This window comes from Sphaerodactylus townsendi, linkage group LG05 (assembly GCF_021028975.2).
Source record: "Sphaerodactylus townsendi isolate TG3544 linkage group LG05, MPM_Stown_v2.3, whole genome shotgun sequence".
Lineage (NCBI taxonomy): Eukaryota > Metazoa > Chordata > Lepidosauria > Squamata > Sphaerodactylidae > Sphaerodactylus > Sphaerodactylus townsendi.
The window spans coordinates 136,646,615-136,664,236 of record NC_059429.1 but is presented as its reverse complement, the minus strand read 5'-3'; the positions used below and the strand labels follow the sequence as shown (position 1 = coordinate 136,664,236).

At 60.3% G+C, this 17,622-nt stretch overlaps 1 protein-coding gene across 1 annotated transcript in view; it reads left to right on the top strand.

Annotated features, from left to right (window-relative positions):
• Positions 1-12,396: 12,396 nt before the first annotated feature.
• The window catches only part of LOC125433559 (BPI fold-containing family B member 4-like), a 31,875-nt gene continuing 26,649 nt past the window's right edge, over positions 12,397-17,622 (top strand). The window contains exons 1-2 of the mRNA XM_048498180.1: positions 12,397-12,519; positions 14,071-14,175. Coding sequence (XP_048354137.1) covers positions 12,491-12,519; positions 14,071-14,175 — 134 coding nt within the window. The 5' untranslated portion in view covers positions 12,397-12,490. The remainder of the gene's footprint in view (positions 12,520-14,070; positions 14,176-17,622) is intronic.

The window sequence follows — 17,622 nt, the reverse complement described above, 5'->3', positions numbered from 1 at the left end:
CCCCCCCCCACCCCCCCCCCCCCCCACCCCCCCCCCCCCCCACCCCCCCCCCCCCCCACCCCCCCCCCCCCCCACCCCCCCCCCCCCCCACCCCCCCCCCCCCCCACCCCCCCCCCCCCCCACCCCCCCCCCCCCCCACCCCCCCCCCCCCCCACCCCCCCCCCCCCCCACCCCCCCCCCCCCCCACCCCCCCCCCCCCCCACCCCCCCCCCCCCCCACCCCCCCCCCCCCCCACCCCCCCCCCCCCCCACCCCCCCCCCCCCCCACCCCCCCCCCCCCCCACCCCCCCCCCCCCCCACCCCCCCCCCCCCCCACCCCCCCCCCCCCCCACCCCCCCCCCCCCCCACCCCCCCCCCCCCCCACCCCCCCCCCCCCCCACCCCCCCCCCCCCCCACCCCCCCCCCCCCCCACCCCCCCCCCCCCCCACCCCCCCCCCCCCCCACCCCCCCCCCCCCCCACCCCCCCCCCCCCCCACCCCCCCCCCCCCCCACCCCCCCCCCCCCCCACCCCCCCCCCCCCCCACCCCCCCCCCCCCCCACCCCCCCCCCCCCCCACCCCCCCCCCCCCCCACCCCCCCCCCCCCCCACCCCCCCCCCCCCCCACCCCCCCCCCCCCCCACCCCCCCCCCCCCCCACCCCCCCCCCCCCCCACCCCCCCCCCCCCCCACCCCCCCCCCCCCCCACCCCCCCCCCCCCCCACCCCCCCCCCCCCCCACCCCCCCCCCCCCCCACCCCCCCCCCCCCCCACCCCCCCCCCCCCCCACCCCCCCCCCCCCCCACCCCCCCCCCCCCCCACCCCCCCCCCCCCCCACCCCCCCCCCCCCCCACCCCCCCCCCCCCCCACCCCCCCCCCCCCCCACCCCCCCCCCCCCCCACCCCCCCCCCCCCCCACCCCCCCCCCCCCCCACCCCCCCCCCCCCCCACCCCCCCCCCCCCCCACCCCCCCCCCCCCCCACCCCCCCCCCCCCCCACCCCCCCCCCCCCCCACCCCCCCCCCCCCCCACCCCCCCCCCCCCCCACCCCCCCCCCCCCCCACCCCCCCCCCCCCCCACCCCCCCCCCCCCCCACCCCCCCCCCCCCCCACCCCCCCCCCCCCCCACCCCCCCCCCCCCCCACCCCCCCCCCCCCCCACCCCCCCCCCCCCCCACCCCCCCCCCCCCCCACCCCCCCCCCCCCCCACCCCCCCCCCCCCCCACCCCCCCCCCCCCCCACCCCCCCCCCCCCCCACCCCCCCCCCCCCCCACCCCCCCCCCCCCCCACCCCCCCCCCCCCCCACCCCCCCCCCCCCCCACCCCCCCCCCCCCCCACCCCCCCCCCCCCCCACCCCCCCCCCCCCCCACCCCCCCCCCCCCCCACCCCCCCCCCCCCCCACCCCCCCCCCCCCCCACCCCCCCCCCCCCCCACCCCCCCCCCCCCCCACCCCCCCCCCCCCCCACCCCCCCCCCCCCCCACCCCCCCCCCCCCCCACCCCCCCCCCCCCCCACCCCCCCCCCCCCCCACCCCCCCCCCCCCCCACCCCCCCCCCCCCCCACCCCCCCCCCCCCCCACCCCCCCCCCCCCCCACCCCCCCCCCCCCCCACCCCCCCCCCCCCCCACCCCCCCCCCCCCCCACCCCCCCCCCCCCCCACCCCCCCCCCCCCCCACCCCCCCCCCCCCCCACCCCCCCCCCCCCCCACCCCCCCCCCCCCCCACCCCCCCCCCCCCCCACCCCCCCCCCCCCCCACCCCCCCCCCCCCCCACCCCCCCCCCCCCCCACCCCCCCCCCCCCCCACCCCCCCCCCCCCCCACCCCCCCCCCCCCCCACCCCCCCCCCCCCCCACCCCCCCCCCCCCCCACCCCCCCCCCCCCCCACCCCCCCCCCCCCCCACCCCCCCCCCCCCCCACCCCCCCCCCCCCCCACCCCCCCCCCCCCCCACCCCCCCCCCCCCCCACCCCCCCCCCCCCCCACCCCCCCCCCCCCCCACCCCCCCCCCCCCCCACCCCCCCCCCCCCCCACCCCCCCCCCCCCCCACCCCCCCCCCCCCCCACCCCCCCCCCCCCCCACCCCCCCCCCCCCCCACCCCCCCCCCCCCCCACCCCCCCCCCCCCCCACCCCCCCCCCCCCCCACCCCCCCCCCCCCCCACCCCCCCCCCCCCCCACCCCCCCCCCCCCCCACCCCCCCCCCCCCCCACCCCCCCCCCCCCCCACCCCCCCCCCCCCCCACCCCCCCCCCCCCCCACCCCCCCCCCCCCCCACCCCCCCCCCCCCCCACCCCCCCCCCCCCCCACCCCCCCCCCCCCCCACCCCCCCCCCCCCCCACCCCCCCCCCCCCCCACCCCCCCCCCCCCCCACCCCCCCCCCCCCCCACCCCCCCCCCCCCCCACCCCCCCCCCCCCCCACCCCCCCCCCCCCCCACCCCCCCCCCCCCCCACCCCCCCCCCCCCCCACCCCCCCCCCCCCCCACCCCCCCCCCCCCCCACCCCCCCCCCCCCCCACCCCCCCCCCCCCCCACCCCCCCCCCCCCCCACCCCCCCCCCCCCCCACCCCCCCCCCCCCCCACCCCCCCCCCCCCCCACCCCCCCCCCCCCCCACCCCCCCCCCCCCCCACCCCCCCCCCCCCCCACCCCCCCCCCCCCCCACCCCCCCCCCCCCCCACCCCCCCCCCCCCCCACCCCCCCCCCCCCCCACCCCCCCCCCCCCCCACCCCCCCCCCCCCCCACCCCCCCCCCCCCCCACCCCCCCCCCCCCCCACCCCCCCCCCCCCCCACCCCCCCCCCCCCCCACCCCCCCCCCCCCCCACCCCCCCCCCCCCCCACCCCCCCCCCCCCCCACCCCCCCCCCCCCCCACCCCCCCCCCCCCCCACCCCCCCCCCCCCCCACCCCCCCCCCCCCCCACCCCCCCCCCCCCCCACCCCCCCCCCCCCCCACCCCCCCCCCCCCCCACCCCCCCCCCCCCCCACCCCCCCCCCCCCCCACCCCCCCCCCCCCCCACCCCCCCCCCCCCCCACCCCCCCCCCCCCCCACCCCCCCCCCCCCCCACCCCCCCCCCCCCCCACCCCCCCCCCCCCCCACCCCCCCCCCCCCCCACCCCCCCCCCCCCCCACCCCCCCCCCCCCCCACCCCCCCCCCCCCCCACCCCCCCCCCCCCCCACCCCCCCCCCCCCCCACCCCCCCCCCCCCCCACCCCCCCCCCCCCCCACCCCCCCCCCCCCCCACCCCCCCCCCCCCCCACCCCCCCCCCCCCCCACCCCCCCCCCCCCCCACCCCCCCCCCCCCCCACCCCCCCCCCCCCCCACCCCCCCCCCCCCCCACCCCCCCCCCCCCCCACCCCCCCCCCCCCCCACCCCCCCCCCCCCCCACCCCCCCCCCCCCCCACCCCCCCCCCCCCCCACCCCCCCCCCCCCCCACCCCCCCCCCCCCCCACCCCCCCCCCCCCCCACCCCCCCCCCCCCCCACCCCCCCCCCCCCCCACCCCCCCCCCCCCCCACCCCCCCCCCCCCCCACCCCCCCCCCCCCCCACCCCCCCCCCCCCCCACCCCCCCCCCCCCCCACCCCCCCCCCCCCCCACCCCCCCCCCCCCCCACCCCCCCCCCCCCCCACCCCCCCCCCCCCCCACCCCCCCCCCCCCCCACCCCCCCCCCCCCCCACCCCCCCCCCCCCCCACCCCCCCCCCCCCCCACCCCCCCCCCCCCCCACCCCCCCCCCCCCCCACCCCCCCCCCCCCCCACCCCCCCCCCCCCCCACCCCCCCCCCCCCCCACCCCCCCCCCCCCCCACCCCCCCCCCCCCCCACCCCCCCCCCCCCCCACCCCCCCCCCCCCCCACCCCCCCCCCCCCCCACCCCCCCCCCCCCCCACCCCCCCCCCCCCCCACCCCCCCCCCCCCCCACCCCCCCCCCCCCCCACCCCCCCCCCCCCCCACCCCCCCCCCCCCCCACCCCCCCCCCCCCCCACCCCCCCCCCCCCCCACCCCCCCCCCCCCCCACCCCCCCCCCCCCCCACCCCCCCCCCCCCCCACCCCCCCCCCCCCCCACCCCCCCCCCCCCCCACCCCCCCCCCCCCCCACCCCCCCCCCCCCCCACCCCCCCCCCCCCCCACCCCCCCCCCCCCCCACCCCCCCCCCCCCCCACCCCCCCCCCCCCCCACCCCCCCCCCCCCCCACCCCCCCCCCCCCCCACCCCCCCCCCCCCCCACCCCCCCCCCCCCCCACCCCCCCCCCCCCCCACCCCCCCCCCCCCCCACCCCCCCCCCCCCCCACCCCCCCCCCCCCCCACCCCCCCCCCCCCCCACCCCCCCCCCCCCCCACCCCCCCCCCCCCCCACCCCCCCCCCCCCCCACCCCCCCCCCCCCCCACCCCCCCCCCCCCCCACCCCCCCCCCCCCCCACCCCCCCCCCCCCCCACCCCCCCCCCCCCCCACCCCCCCCCCCCCCCACCCCCCCCCCCCCCCACCCCCCCCCCCCCCCACCCCCCCCCCCCCCCACCCCCCCCCCCCCCCACCCCCCCCCCCCCCCACCCCCCCCCCCCCCCACCCCCCCCCCCCCCCACCCCCCCCCCCCCCCACCCCCCCCCCCCCCCACCCCCCCCCCCCCCCACCCCCCCCCCCCCCCACCCCCCCCCCCCCCCACCCCCCCCCCCCCCCACCCCCCCCCCCCCCCACCCCCCCCCCCCCCCACCCCCCCCCCCCCCCACCCCCCCCCCCCCCCACCCCCCCCCCCCCCCACCCCCCCCCCCCCCCACCCCCCCCCCCCCCCACCCCCCCCCCCCCCCACCCCCCCCCCCCCCCACCCCCCCCCCCCCCCACCCCCCCCCCCCCCCACCCCCCCCCCCCCCCACCCCCCCCCCCCCCCACCCCCCCCCCCCCCCACCCCCCCCCCCCCCCACCCCCCCCCCCCCCCACCCCCCCCCCCCCCCACCCCCCCCCCCCCCCACCCCCCCCCCCCCCCACCCCCCCCCCCCCCCACCCCCCCCCCCCCCCACCCCCCCCCCCCCCCACCCCCCCCCCCCCCCACCCCCCCCCCCCCCCACCCCCCCCCCCCCCCACCCCCCCCCCCCCCCACCCCCCCCCCCCCCCACCCCCCCCCCCCCCCACCCCCCCCCCCCCCCACCCCCCCCCCCCCCCACCCCCCCCCCCCCCCACCCCCCCCCCCCCCCACCCCCCCCCCCCCCCACCCCCCCCCCCCCCCACCCCCCCCCCCCCCCACCCCCCCCCCCCCCCACCCCCCCCCCCCCCCACCCCCCCCCCCCCCCACCCCCCCCCCCCCCCACCCCCCCCCCCCCCCACCCCCCCCCCCCCCCACCCCCCCCCCCCCCCACCCCCCCCCCCCCCCACCCCCCCCCCCCCCCACCCCCCCCCCCCCCCACCCCCCCCCCCCCCCACCCCCCCCCCCCCCCACCCCCCCCCCCCCCCACCCCCCCCCCCCCCCACCCCAAGAGTGTGGATTGATATCCCCCCTTTCTCTCCTGCAGGAGACTCAAAGGGGCTTACAATCTCCTTGCCTTTCCCCCTCACAACAAACACCCAGTGAGGTAGGTGGGGCTGAGAGAGCTCCGAGAAGCTGTGACTCGCCCAAGGTCACCCAGCTGGCGTGTGTGGGAGTGCACAGGCTAATCCGAATTCCCCAGATAAGCCTCCACAGCTCAAGCGGCAGAGGTGGGAATCAAACCCGGTTCCTCCAGATTAGATACACGAGCTCTTAACCTCCTACGCCACTGCTGCTCCTTGGTGGACTTGGGTTACTCACCGTCCTTCAAATTCTCTCAGCCCCACCTGCCTCACAAGGTGTCTGTTGTGGGGAGAGGAAGGGAAAGGAGCTCATAAGCCACCTTGAGTCTCCGTGCAGGAGAGCAAGGTAGGATTGATAAATTAGGTGAGTGGGCTCAGAAATGGCAAATGCAGTTCAATGTAGCAAAATGCAAAGTGATGCACATAGGGGCAAAAAATCCAAACTTCACATACACGCTACAGGGGTCAGTGCTATCAGTCACAGACCAGGAAAGGGATTTAGGTGTCTTAGTTGATAGTTCCATGGGAATGTCAACTCAATGCCTGGCAGCTGTAAAAAAGGCAAACTCTATGCTGGGGATCATTAGAAAAGGAATTGATAATAAAACTGCAAAGATTGTCATGCCCTTATATAAAGCAGTGGTGCGACCGCACTTGGAGTACTGTGTCCAGTTCTGGTCGCCGCATCTCAAAAAGGATATTGAGGAGATAGAAAAAGTGCAGAGAAGGGCAACAAGGATGATTGAGGGACTGGAGCACCTTCCCTATGAGGAGAGGCTGCAGCGTTTGGGACTCTTTAGTTTGGAGAGGAGGCGTCTGAGGGGGGATATGATTGAAGTCTACAAAATTATGCATGGGGTAGAAAATGTGGACAGAGAGAAATTTTTCTCTCTTTCTCACAATACTAGAACCAGGGGGCATTCATTGAAAATGCTGGGGGGAAGAATTAGGACTCATAAAAGGAAACACTTCTTCACGCAACGTGTGATGGGTGTTTGGAATATGCTGCCACAGGAGGTGGTGATGGCCACTAACCTGGATAGCTTTAAAAGGGGCTTGGACAGATTGATGGAGGAGAAGTCGATCTACGGCTACCAATCACAATACTTGGAGTCCTGTGTCCAGTTCTGGCCGCCGCATCTCGAAAAGGATTTGGACCCTCTGAATCAAACTTCACTAAACCTAGGTGGTATCATAAGGATAGTTTCCTTCTGATATCACCCAGGTTTGGTGAAGGTTGGTTCAGGGGGTCCAAAGTTATGGACCCCCAAAAGGGGTGCTCCATCCCCCATTGTTTCCAATGTGAGCTAATGTAGATGGGGCTACCCTTTTGAAGGTCCATAACTTTGGACCCCCTGAACCAAACTTCACTAAACCTGGGTGGCTTAATCAGGAGAGTCTTCTGAAGATAACCTAAAAGTTCGGTACTGTTAGCTTAAACATTGCTCCCCTGACAGGCACCCTCAAATTTTCCCCAGGTTCTCTCTTTAAATCCACCTCCTTTGGAGTGGATTTAAAGGGAGAATCTGGGCTCCCTAGATTAAAAAAAACATTAAAAGTATTGTTGAAGGCTTTCAAAAACCAGATTCAACTGGTAGTTGTGAGTTTTACAGGCTGTGTAGCCGTGGTCTGATAGATCTTGTTCCTAACATTTCGCCTGCATCTGTGGCTGGCATCTTCAGAAGTGTATCACAGAGAGAAGTCTGTTATAAGAGAAGGCTGGACACAGTGTATAATAGACTTCTCTCTGTGATACACCTCTGAAAATACCAGCCACAGATGCAGGTGAAACATTAGGAACAAGATACACCAGACCACGGCCACACAGCCCAGAAAACCCACAATAACCAACATTGAAAATGATGCTGTTTGGGGTGGGGAATCTACCCTGAAACAGCATCACTTTCAATGTTGTTTAAACTAGGGAGCCCAGAGTATCCCCTTAAGGTGGATTTAAAAGGAGAATCTGGGCTCTGTAGTTTAAACAACATTAAAAGTGATGCTGTTTCAGGGTGGATTCCCTGCCTTCAAAAAATAGCATCACTTTCAATGTTGTTTAAACTAGGGAGCCCTGGGTGTGTTCAGATTTGTGTGTTGGGCCATGTTCTATAATGCAATGGTGACTTTGAGATGACCTGGTGCAAAAAATGTTGTTTGGTCGTGGTGGGGGAGGGATGCTGCCCAAATGGGGGGGGGGGCGCAAAACTCAGATTTTGCCCCGGGCTCCATTTACCCTAGCTACACCCCTGGAGGGGGGATATGATTGAAGTCTACAAAATTATGCATGGGGTAGAAAATGTGGACAGAGAGAAATTTTTCTCTCTTTCTCACAATACTAGAACCAGGGGGGCATCCATTGAAAATGCTGGGGGGAAGAATTAGGACTCATAAAAGGAAACACTTCTTCACGCAACGTGTGATGGGTGTTTGGAATATGCTGCCACAGGAGGTGGTGATGGCCACTAACCTGGATAGCTTTAAAAGGGGCTTGGACAGATTGATGGAGGAGAAGTCGATCTACGGCTACCAATCACAGTACTTGGAGTCCTGTGTCCAGTTCTGGCCGCCGCATCTCGAAAAGGATATTGAGGAGATAGAAAAAGGGCAGAGAAGGGCAACGAGGATGATTGAGGGGTTGGAGCACCTTCCTTATGAGGAGAGGCTGCAGCATTTGGGACTCTTTAGTTTGGAGAGGAGACGGCTGAGGGGGGATATGATTGACGTCTATAAAATTATGCCTGGGGTAGAAAATGTTGACAGAGAGACATTTTTCTCTCTTTCTCACAATACTAGAACCAGGGGGCATTCATTGAAAATGCTGGGGGGAAGAATTAGGACTAATAAAAGGAAACACTTCTTCACGCGACGTGTGATTGGTGTTTGGAAGATGCTGCCACAGGAGGGGGTGATGGCCACTCACCTGGATAGCTTTAAAAGGGGCTTGGACAGATTTATGGAGGAGAAGTCAATCTATGGCTACCAATCTTGATCCTCCTTGATCTGAGATTGCAAATGCCTTAGCAGACCAGGTGATCGGGAGCAGCAGCAGCAGAAGGCCATTGCTTTCACTTCCTGCCTGTGAGCTCCCAAAGGCACCTGGCAATTCTTTGGAACTTTCAGCCCCACCTGCCTCACAAGGTGTCTGTTGTGGGGAAAGGAAGGGAAAGGAGTTTTCAGCCACTTTGAAACTCCTTACAGAAAAGTGGGGTATAAATCCAAACTCCTCCTCCTCCTCCTCCTCCTCCTTTCTTCTTCTTCTTCTTCTTCTTCTTCTTCTTCTTCTTCTTCTTCTTCTTCTTCTTCTTCTTCTTCTTCTTCTTCTTCTTCTTCTTCTTCTTCTTCTTCTTCTTCTTCTTCTTCTTCTTCTTCTTCTTCTTCTTCTTCTTCTTCTTCTTCTTCTTCTTCCTCAAACCCCCCCCCCCACTCCAGACTCTGCCCTAATGTTGCCAAACTCCAGATGGGGGCTGGAGAGCTAGAATGACAACTGATCTACCAATTACAATGATCACTCATAGTTTTGCGTTGGAAGATAGACAGGGTGCCATTATACCCCACTGAGGTCCCTCCCAAAATCCTCCCCTCCCCAGCCTCCATCCCAAAATCTCCAGGAAAATGCCCTCCCAACCCAAACAACCCTACTTAGTGGATACTTGTACTGGACCAGGCATTTACGGCCTCACAGACTCTGACATGACTTTGATATTGATATTTTAGTGAGGTTTTACAGTTATCTAAGGTTTTTAATTCAAATGTTTGTATGCATGTTTGTGTGTGTGTGTGTATATATGTCTGGTCGCCACATCTCAAAAAGGATATCGAAGAGATAGAAAAGTGCAGAGAAGGGCAACAAGGATGATTGAGGGACTGGAGCACCTTCCTTATGAGGAGAGGCTGCAGCGTTTGGGACTCTTTAGTTTGGAGAGGAGACGGCTGAGGGGGGATGGCCACTAACCTGGGTAGCTTTAAAAAGGGCTTGGACAGATTTATGGAGAAGTTGATCTATGGCTACCAATTTTGATCCTCCTTGATCTGAGATTGCAAATCTGAAATTGCAAAAGCAGACCAGGTGTTCGGGAGCAGCAGCCGCAGAAGGCCATTGCTTTCACCTCCTGCAGGTGAGCTCCCAAAGGCACCTGGTGGGCCACTGCGAGTAGCAGAGTGCTGGACTAGATGGACCCTGGTCTGATCCAGCAGGCTAGTTCTTATGTTCTTATGTATGTATGTATGTATGTATGTATGTATGTATGTATGTATGTATGTATGTATGTATGTATGTATGTAATTGTTTACTGAAATTCCAATGTAAGCCCCCCTGAGCCCAGTTTTCCGGGAGAGAGCAGTATAGAAATAATATTTTCATGCATTCATTCTTTCAGATATTTCCACCACCTTCCTTCAGAATCGGCTGATCCAGAGTCGCATCCAGGCCATTCAGTTCCCACCAAGTACCCCTGCAATAGGGAAGGAGCTTGGCCATTGGATTCAAGGGTAAGTAAGAGACAAGATATGTACTCCTGGTTTGCCACGCCAGCATTGATAGAGTCCCCTTTGTTTTGCACTGGATCTTGGCGGCATTTCATCTCACATGTTGGAGCCCTGCAAAGAACAGTTAATAATTCTAAGTTGAGCCAAAATAGATTCCCCCAGGTGTACTGTTTTCTCTTTTGTTTTTGGAGAGATGGTATTATTTTTAACCAGTTGGTGATTTAATCTCGCTTGGGGAATTGCATTTGGTTCACCAGAGTCCACTGCTCGTGTGGAGAAGTGAGGAATCAAACCTGGGTCTCTCCGGGTTAGAGTCTGCCACTCTTAAGCACTACACTGTGCCTACTCTACGGCTTTGCTGGATAAAAGTGATCAAAATAATTAATTCTTCGAGAAGAGAATGTTGCAAGTTGCTCTGTGTTCTCACTGGGGATAAAGGTGGAGTATAAATGAAGTATTAGTGAAGTAAAATAAAATATCATCTCGCTGTGTCCTACCTCTGAAGAGGTCAGCCATGAGAGCCAGCAGGGTGTAGCGTAGATGGCCCTTGGAATCTGTGATTCTATGATTCTATGGGCGATTCCGCACACGAGTAAAATAGGTTCGACCCAGTTCCCTGAGAAGGGTACTGACCTAGGTCGAAGCCATTGTTGTTCCCCACTGCAACCAGCTTGATCCCAGCTCGGAGGGCGGGATCATCCTGTGCCTCTTCGCCGCTCCATTCCGATTGGCTACTGTTCTACGGCCACGTTCCGTCTATCCCCACACACGTTATAAAAAAAACTTCCACAGGAATGGAGGGACAAAGGTGGCGTTTTTTGATTGGCCAGCTGTACGCATGCCCGAAACACTCAGCTGTGATTGGCTGAATGGGGGACTCCTGGCACCAGAGATTCCGCACTTTACTCGAATCGAGCTGAGTTCGAGCGTGGTTCCCTGAAAAAGTAGCAGTTCCCAACTGGAGTAAGAAAGTTGACCGTTATACGGGGCGAAGCTGGTACAAAACCACGTTGATCTCAGTGGTTGTGCGGAGCACTTAGCTCGAACGCAGCTCGAACTTAGGTCGATAACCCAAGCGCAGAATCGACCTATGAATCCCTCACACATTCTATGAATCCCTCACACACTGGACAGCTGCCTCCAAAAACAGAGCTGAGTATTAATTCATTACGCATCCCTACTGGCTGCAGAGAACATGTGTGGAGCATATCCAGTGGTGGGATTCAACCTATTCATACCAGTTTGGTAGAACCAGGAGCTAATTTTTTTGTCTAGTTCAGAGAACTGGTTGTAATCCCACCACTGAGTCCTTTCAGAACCGGTTGTTAAATTATTCGAATCCTACCACTGGGCGTATCCAGTGGTGGGATCCAAAAAATTTAGCAACAGGTTCCCATGGTGGTGGGATTCAAACAGTGGCGTAGCACCAATGGGGCTGGGTGGGGCACGATGGGGGTGTGGCTGGGCATTCCGGGGGCAGGGCATTAATAATTTTTCTGTTAACTGTAAAAAACTCTTACTGTAAAAAAAGTTCCTAATTTCCAGCTGGTATCTTTCTGTCCATAATTTAAACTCATCATAGCAAGTCCTATCGTCTACTGCCAACAGAAACAACTACTTCTTCTCTAATTGACTGCCTGTCAAATACTTAAGACTTTCAAATACTTAATTTTGTTTGTAGAAATCAAAAGAAGGAGACTTTCCTTAAACAAGGAACTTTACCCTATGTCTAAAACATGTTTTTAAAACAGCCCAACAGGGAGAATTATCCCGTTTTCTACCTTCGCTAACCAGCCCCATAGGAAACAACAGGACTTTATGATTTTGGGACCTAATGGGATTTCTAACGGAAAAGCAGACCCAATTAGTAACCCCTTCTCGGCACACACAAATAATTAGTAACCCACTCTCGGGAACGGGTGAGGACCTGCTAGATCCCACCTCTGGACGTATCCCATTGTTTGTTTCGCTGTGGCTACCAATGAGCCTGTGCAACACTTGGGCACTCTTTCCTTGAGGTCCAAGAGCCTCAGCTTTAGAAGACAGGGCTGCTGTCACCTCAGCCCAGGGCAAGGGAACAGGTGACTCCGACTTGTGGTACACTGAGATCTTGGCACGTGTCCTGCTGGAAAGAAAGGCTCTCTTTTAGGCCCTGTGTACACAGCCACGTCTTGTAAGGCTGGCCCGCCTTTGATCTCCGCTTCCTTGACATTGTGAAAAGGGCAAACACAAAACTGAAGTGAATCTTCAAAGAATAATCTTTTCTTTCTTGCCAGTCCCCCTTCAGGGTCACTGAACAGAGTCGTGTCAATGCCTTGAGGATCGGTCCAAAGAAGACATTTGTGTTGGCACAACTACCTGGAAGGGGGGGGGAATGGGGGGTTTGTAGAGCAAGCACAGTTCTGATCTTTGTCCCTATAAGACTTTAATGGGAAGTTCTCTGCCACCTAGACCTTGCCTCTCTTTTGCCGTGGCGTCTGCTCAAGGCAGTTAAACAGGCGGGCATGCAAAGTTTTGAAAATGGATGAAGTCTTCCCTCTATCCTGGTCCCAGGTAGATTTCTGGCCTCGTAAAGAGAGTAGCTGGTCTCGTAAAGACAGGAGCAGCAGTGGCGTAGGAGGTTAAGAGCTCGTGTATCTAATCTGGAGGAACCGGGTTTGATTCCCAGCTCTGCCACCTGAGCTGTGGAGGCTTATCTGGGGAATTCAGATTAGCCTGTGCACTCCCACACACACCAGCTGGGTGACCTTGGGCTAGTCACAGCTTCTCGGAGCTCTCTCAGCCCCACTCACCTCACAGGGTGTTTGTTGTGAGGTGGGAAAGGAAAGGAGATTGTCAGCCTCTTTGAGTCTCCTGCAGGAGAGAAAGGGGGGATATAAATCCAAACTCTTCTCTTCTTCTTCTTCTTCTAGCTGTGTTGATTTGCACTAGAAGAAGCAGTTTCCAGTCAAGTGACATCTTAAAGACCAACAAGATTCCCACAGTACTAACTTTCGAGAGTCAAACTTGACTTGTGAAATTTCATACTGCGAAAATCTTGTTGGTTTCTAAGGTGCTACCAGACTCAAATCAAGCTTTCCCTGTAGAGGAAAACTGAAAGAACTCTGGGAAGACAAAGTTAGAGAATATGCTATCAGGGCCAAATTAACAAATCTTGTAAACAGACGGTCAAAACAAGAGTTTGATGAGAAATGGGAACTGTCTTTCTTATTTGGGGCTGAATCAATTCTGCAAGAATAATAATAGTAATAATATTAATTTGTTATTGATTAAGATATAAGTAACTGCTTGTTAGGTACTTGTTTTGGAACTGAAGGTTAGACGGTAATGAATTTTAAGACTATGTAATGTTCTCTCTGAATGATATTAGTGTTGTAATTTTCAGATCCAATGTGTTAAAGTTAATGTATATATAGTTTGGGTGCTGTGTGGTTTCCGGGCTGTCTGGCCGTGTTCTAGCAGCATTCTCTCCTGACGTTTCGCCAGCATCTGTGGCTGGCATCTTCAGAGGATCTGATGTTGGGAAAGCAAGTGGAGTGTATATACCTGTTGGAGTGTCCAGAGTGGGTGAAGAAACATTGTCTGTGAGTAACAAAGAAGACAACCAGGTCAATAGTTGAGGGCATCTGGATAGAAGTATGAGTAACAATGAAGTCTATAGCATGGGAGTAACAATGGAGATAGCAAGGTCAATAGGTGGGAGCATCTGAATAGAAAGGCCAGGATACTTCTTCACCCACCCTGGACGCTCCAACAGGTATATATACTCCACTTGCTTTCCCAACATCAGATCCTCTGAAGATGCCTCAGCCACAGATGCAGGCGAAACGTCAGGAGAGAATGCTGCTAGAACACGGCCAGACAGCCCGGAAACCACACAGCACCCAAGTGATTCCGGCCGTGAAAGCCTTCGACAATACAATGTATATATAGTTTATGGGCAGCTGTATTTTATTTTTCTATATTTTCTTGTCTGTTTTTGAATTATGTCTGAGAGAATCAATAAAAATATTATTTTAACAACGTTTCCCCTGCAAGGAGAAGTCTGCCCAGCCCTCTGGGAACAGCTCTGTTCTGAATGCCTTCTTGATTTTCCACCTGCAGGTTGCACGTCGTGAAAGTCTACCTTCCCATTATTTCCGTGAGGCTGGAAACAAATGCGACGGCGCAGCTACACCTCAAAGCCAGGCTCCACCTCAGCGCTCAGTAGTGAGTCCTGCACATTTCGAGATTTTTTTCTCCCAATGAAATATTTCCCCCATAAATGTTGCAGGGGGGAGTGGAGAGAAATCCTCACAGAAGAGGACGCCTGTCTTAACCTTTGGTATCAATCAACTGTTCATAATTAATTCATTAACCATAAATAATCCTCGTATCCCACCATGGAAATCTTCCTCCACCGGTCTTCAGTTGAAGGTGGTTCTTTCTTTCTATTTGTGCTGGAGGAAGGCCGCAAAACCAGGCTCAAAAGATTGGCAAGATATATGGATCAGAGGACAAGCAGCACAGGAGCCCTTGCATTGGATTGCTGCTGAAGAAATAAGGTTCAATAAACAAATCCAATAAACGAATCCAATAAACGAATCCAATAAACGAACCCAATAAACGAATCCAATAAATGAATCCAATAAACGAACCCAATAAACGAACCCAATAAACGAATCCAATAAACGAACCCAATAAACGAATCCAATAAACGAACCCAATAAACGAATCCAATAAATGAATCCAATAAACGAACCCAATAAACGAGGGCAATACTTCGAATCCAATAAGCAGATCCAATAAAAGCCGAGATCCAATAATGAAGATCCAATGGCGAATCCAATGTGAACCCAATAAGCGAATCCAATAGCCAGATCCAGTAAAACTGAAGATCCAATAAGCAGAACCCAATAAACGAACCCAATAAACGAACCCAATAAACCAGTGGTTCCCAAACTTATTTGGCCTACCGCCCCCTTTCCAGAAAAAAATATTACTTAGCGCCCCCTGGAAATTATTTTTTAAAAATTTTAATAGCAATTACACAGAAAGATATATGTATTAATGTTTCTACCTGTGGCCATCACCGCCCCCCTGGATCGCTGCAGCACCCACCAGGGGGCAGTGGCGCCCACTTTGGGAATCACTGCAATAAACGAACCCAATAAACGAATCCAATAAACGAACCCAATAAACGAATCGATGCTGTGAGAGAAGAATTCTTATTTATTGATTACAAGCATAGAAAAGCTGTTGATTTATATTGTCAGAACTAAGGCAAAGTATTATATTCCCCACCACATGTCTTGCCCACATCCCTCCTCCTACTCTCCCTTTGGTGGGAAAGCACACTGTCGCATGCATACACTCACACAGTGAGAACTTGGGAAGACACCCATAGCCACCCCCCACTCCTCAGCTGCAGAACCGTTAACAAGCAAGATAAGAGACAGACTAATACAGGCCGGATGAAAAGCAAACAGTTCTCAAGGCTGCTCTGTAAGGGTTCTGTAGGAAGAAATATGGCAGGACCGTGGCTAAGACGTTAGAGGGTCATGACTCTGTACGGAAAGATGAATCCTCTGTTTAAAGGAACTCAGTTCAGGATAGTTTCAGAGCTGATACGTGTTGGACTACAGTAGTAGAGTCAAATTTGGTGGCATCTTAGAAACCAACAAGATTTCCATCATGTTTTCAAGAATCAAAGCTCCCAGTATCTGCTAAAGAGAACCAGAGTGATATAGTGGTTAAGAGCAGTTGGATTCTAATCTGGAGAACCAGGTTTGAGTCCCTACACCTCCATGGAAGTGGCAGAGGCTTATCTGGTGAACCAGATGTGTTTTCGCACTCTTACATTCCTGCTGGGTGACCTTGGGCTCGTCACAGTTCTTCAGAACTCTCTCAGCCCCACCTACCTCACAAGGTGTCTGTTGTGGGGAGAGGAAGGGAAAGGAGCATGTAAGCCACCTTGAGTCTCATTACAGGAGAGAAAGGTGGGGTAGAAATCCAAACTCTTCTTCTTCTTCTTCTTGACATCAGTATCCGATGAAACCCCTGGTTTTCCATAATTGAAGAAAAATGGCCTCTATTGGACTGTCAGTGGATTCACTTTGCCCTTTGTCCTATTCAGAAGCTTATAGGAAATTAAAAGGTCAACTATTGGATAGAGAGTTCTCTACCCTAATCACCGCAGCCAAGAAAATGTGCTCCCCCCTGTACTTTTCTCTCCCATTTGAACGGGGCCACTTGGCACACTGCCTGTATTGCTTAATAAACCCTGTACAAAGGAGAGCCATAATGCTCGCCAGGTTTAATGTTATGCCTTCTGCCTTGTTACATGGCAGATTTAATAAGCAAGAAAAGGCTAAAAGATTGTGCCCATGTAATGATGCCTGTGCTTGAATCAGCCCCACCAATTACTACACTGTCTCAGATTCAAGGAAATCAGATCCAAGTATGTGAATCTCACTCTACATTTACCCCATCTCCCCGATTTAATTAGATCACACTACTTGTTAGACAATCCTGATCCTTCTCTCTGTATGATAGTGGCAGACTTTCTGCTGGAAATTACTAAATGCTAGTAGATTTCCTTCGTCCTAACATGTATATCCTGTATTGTATATGCTTTTTAATACGTTTTTATTATTGTTGTACTGCTGTCTATGCCAAGAAAGGCTTGCTCCAAATCAGTATCCGATGAAGGGAGCTTTGAGTCTCAACAGCTCGTACCCTGAAAATCTTGTTGGTCTCTTTGGTGGTACTGGACAGATCTAGGTCTTCCATTTGGGATAGGATAAGTAGAGAGAGCATTCTAATCTGAATAGTTAGACTAGGAGGCACAAAGAATATTTCACTCTCATGGCTGCGTTTCCATCTGGCCGGCCAGCCTGACCTGACTACTACCATGCCTGGCCACCAGTGGGCGCTATGGGGAAGGGGGTGGATACATTCACCATCTGAATTGCTTTTACTGCTTTTATTGTGATGATGCTCTTTGGTTGCTGTTTTTACAGTGATTTCGTTGTTGTTCTCAGCCCTGAGCCCTTAGGGGGAGGGCAGGGTATAAAGACAAAAATAAATAAAATGAATAGAATTTAAAAAGCCACTTTCAGGAAGCACAATATTTTACGATGTTCCCAAGTGTTGGGGTCAATGTCCCCTGTAGCATGGGTGGGTTCTTAACCGTCATACTGGTGCTGTTCTCATAAGGGGCTACCTGGCAGGGGGAGGTCCCCCGCAGTGGCTCAGTTCCGCACAGCCCTATGGAACGCTCAGAGGGACGATTGGTTGGGGCTAAGCCGGAGAGGCAGAGATCTCTGTTTAATGCTCCCTACGGCCACTAACCTTAATAGCTTTAAAAAGGGCTTGGAAAGATTTATGGAGGAGAAGTCGATCTCTGGCTACCAATCTTGATCCTCTTTGATCTCAGATTGCAAATGCCTTAGCAGACCAGGTGCTCGGGAGCAGCAGCAGCAGCAGAAGGCCATTGCTTTCACATCCTGCACGTGAGCTCCCAAAGGCACCTGGTGGGCCACTGCGAGTAGCAGAGTGCTGGACTAGATGGACTCTGGTCTGATCCAGCAGGCTCGTTCTTATGTTCTTATGTGAGCTCCCAAAGGCACCTGGTGGGCCACTGCGAGTAGCAGAGTGCTGGACTAGATGGACTCT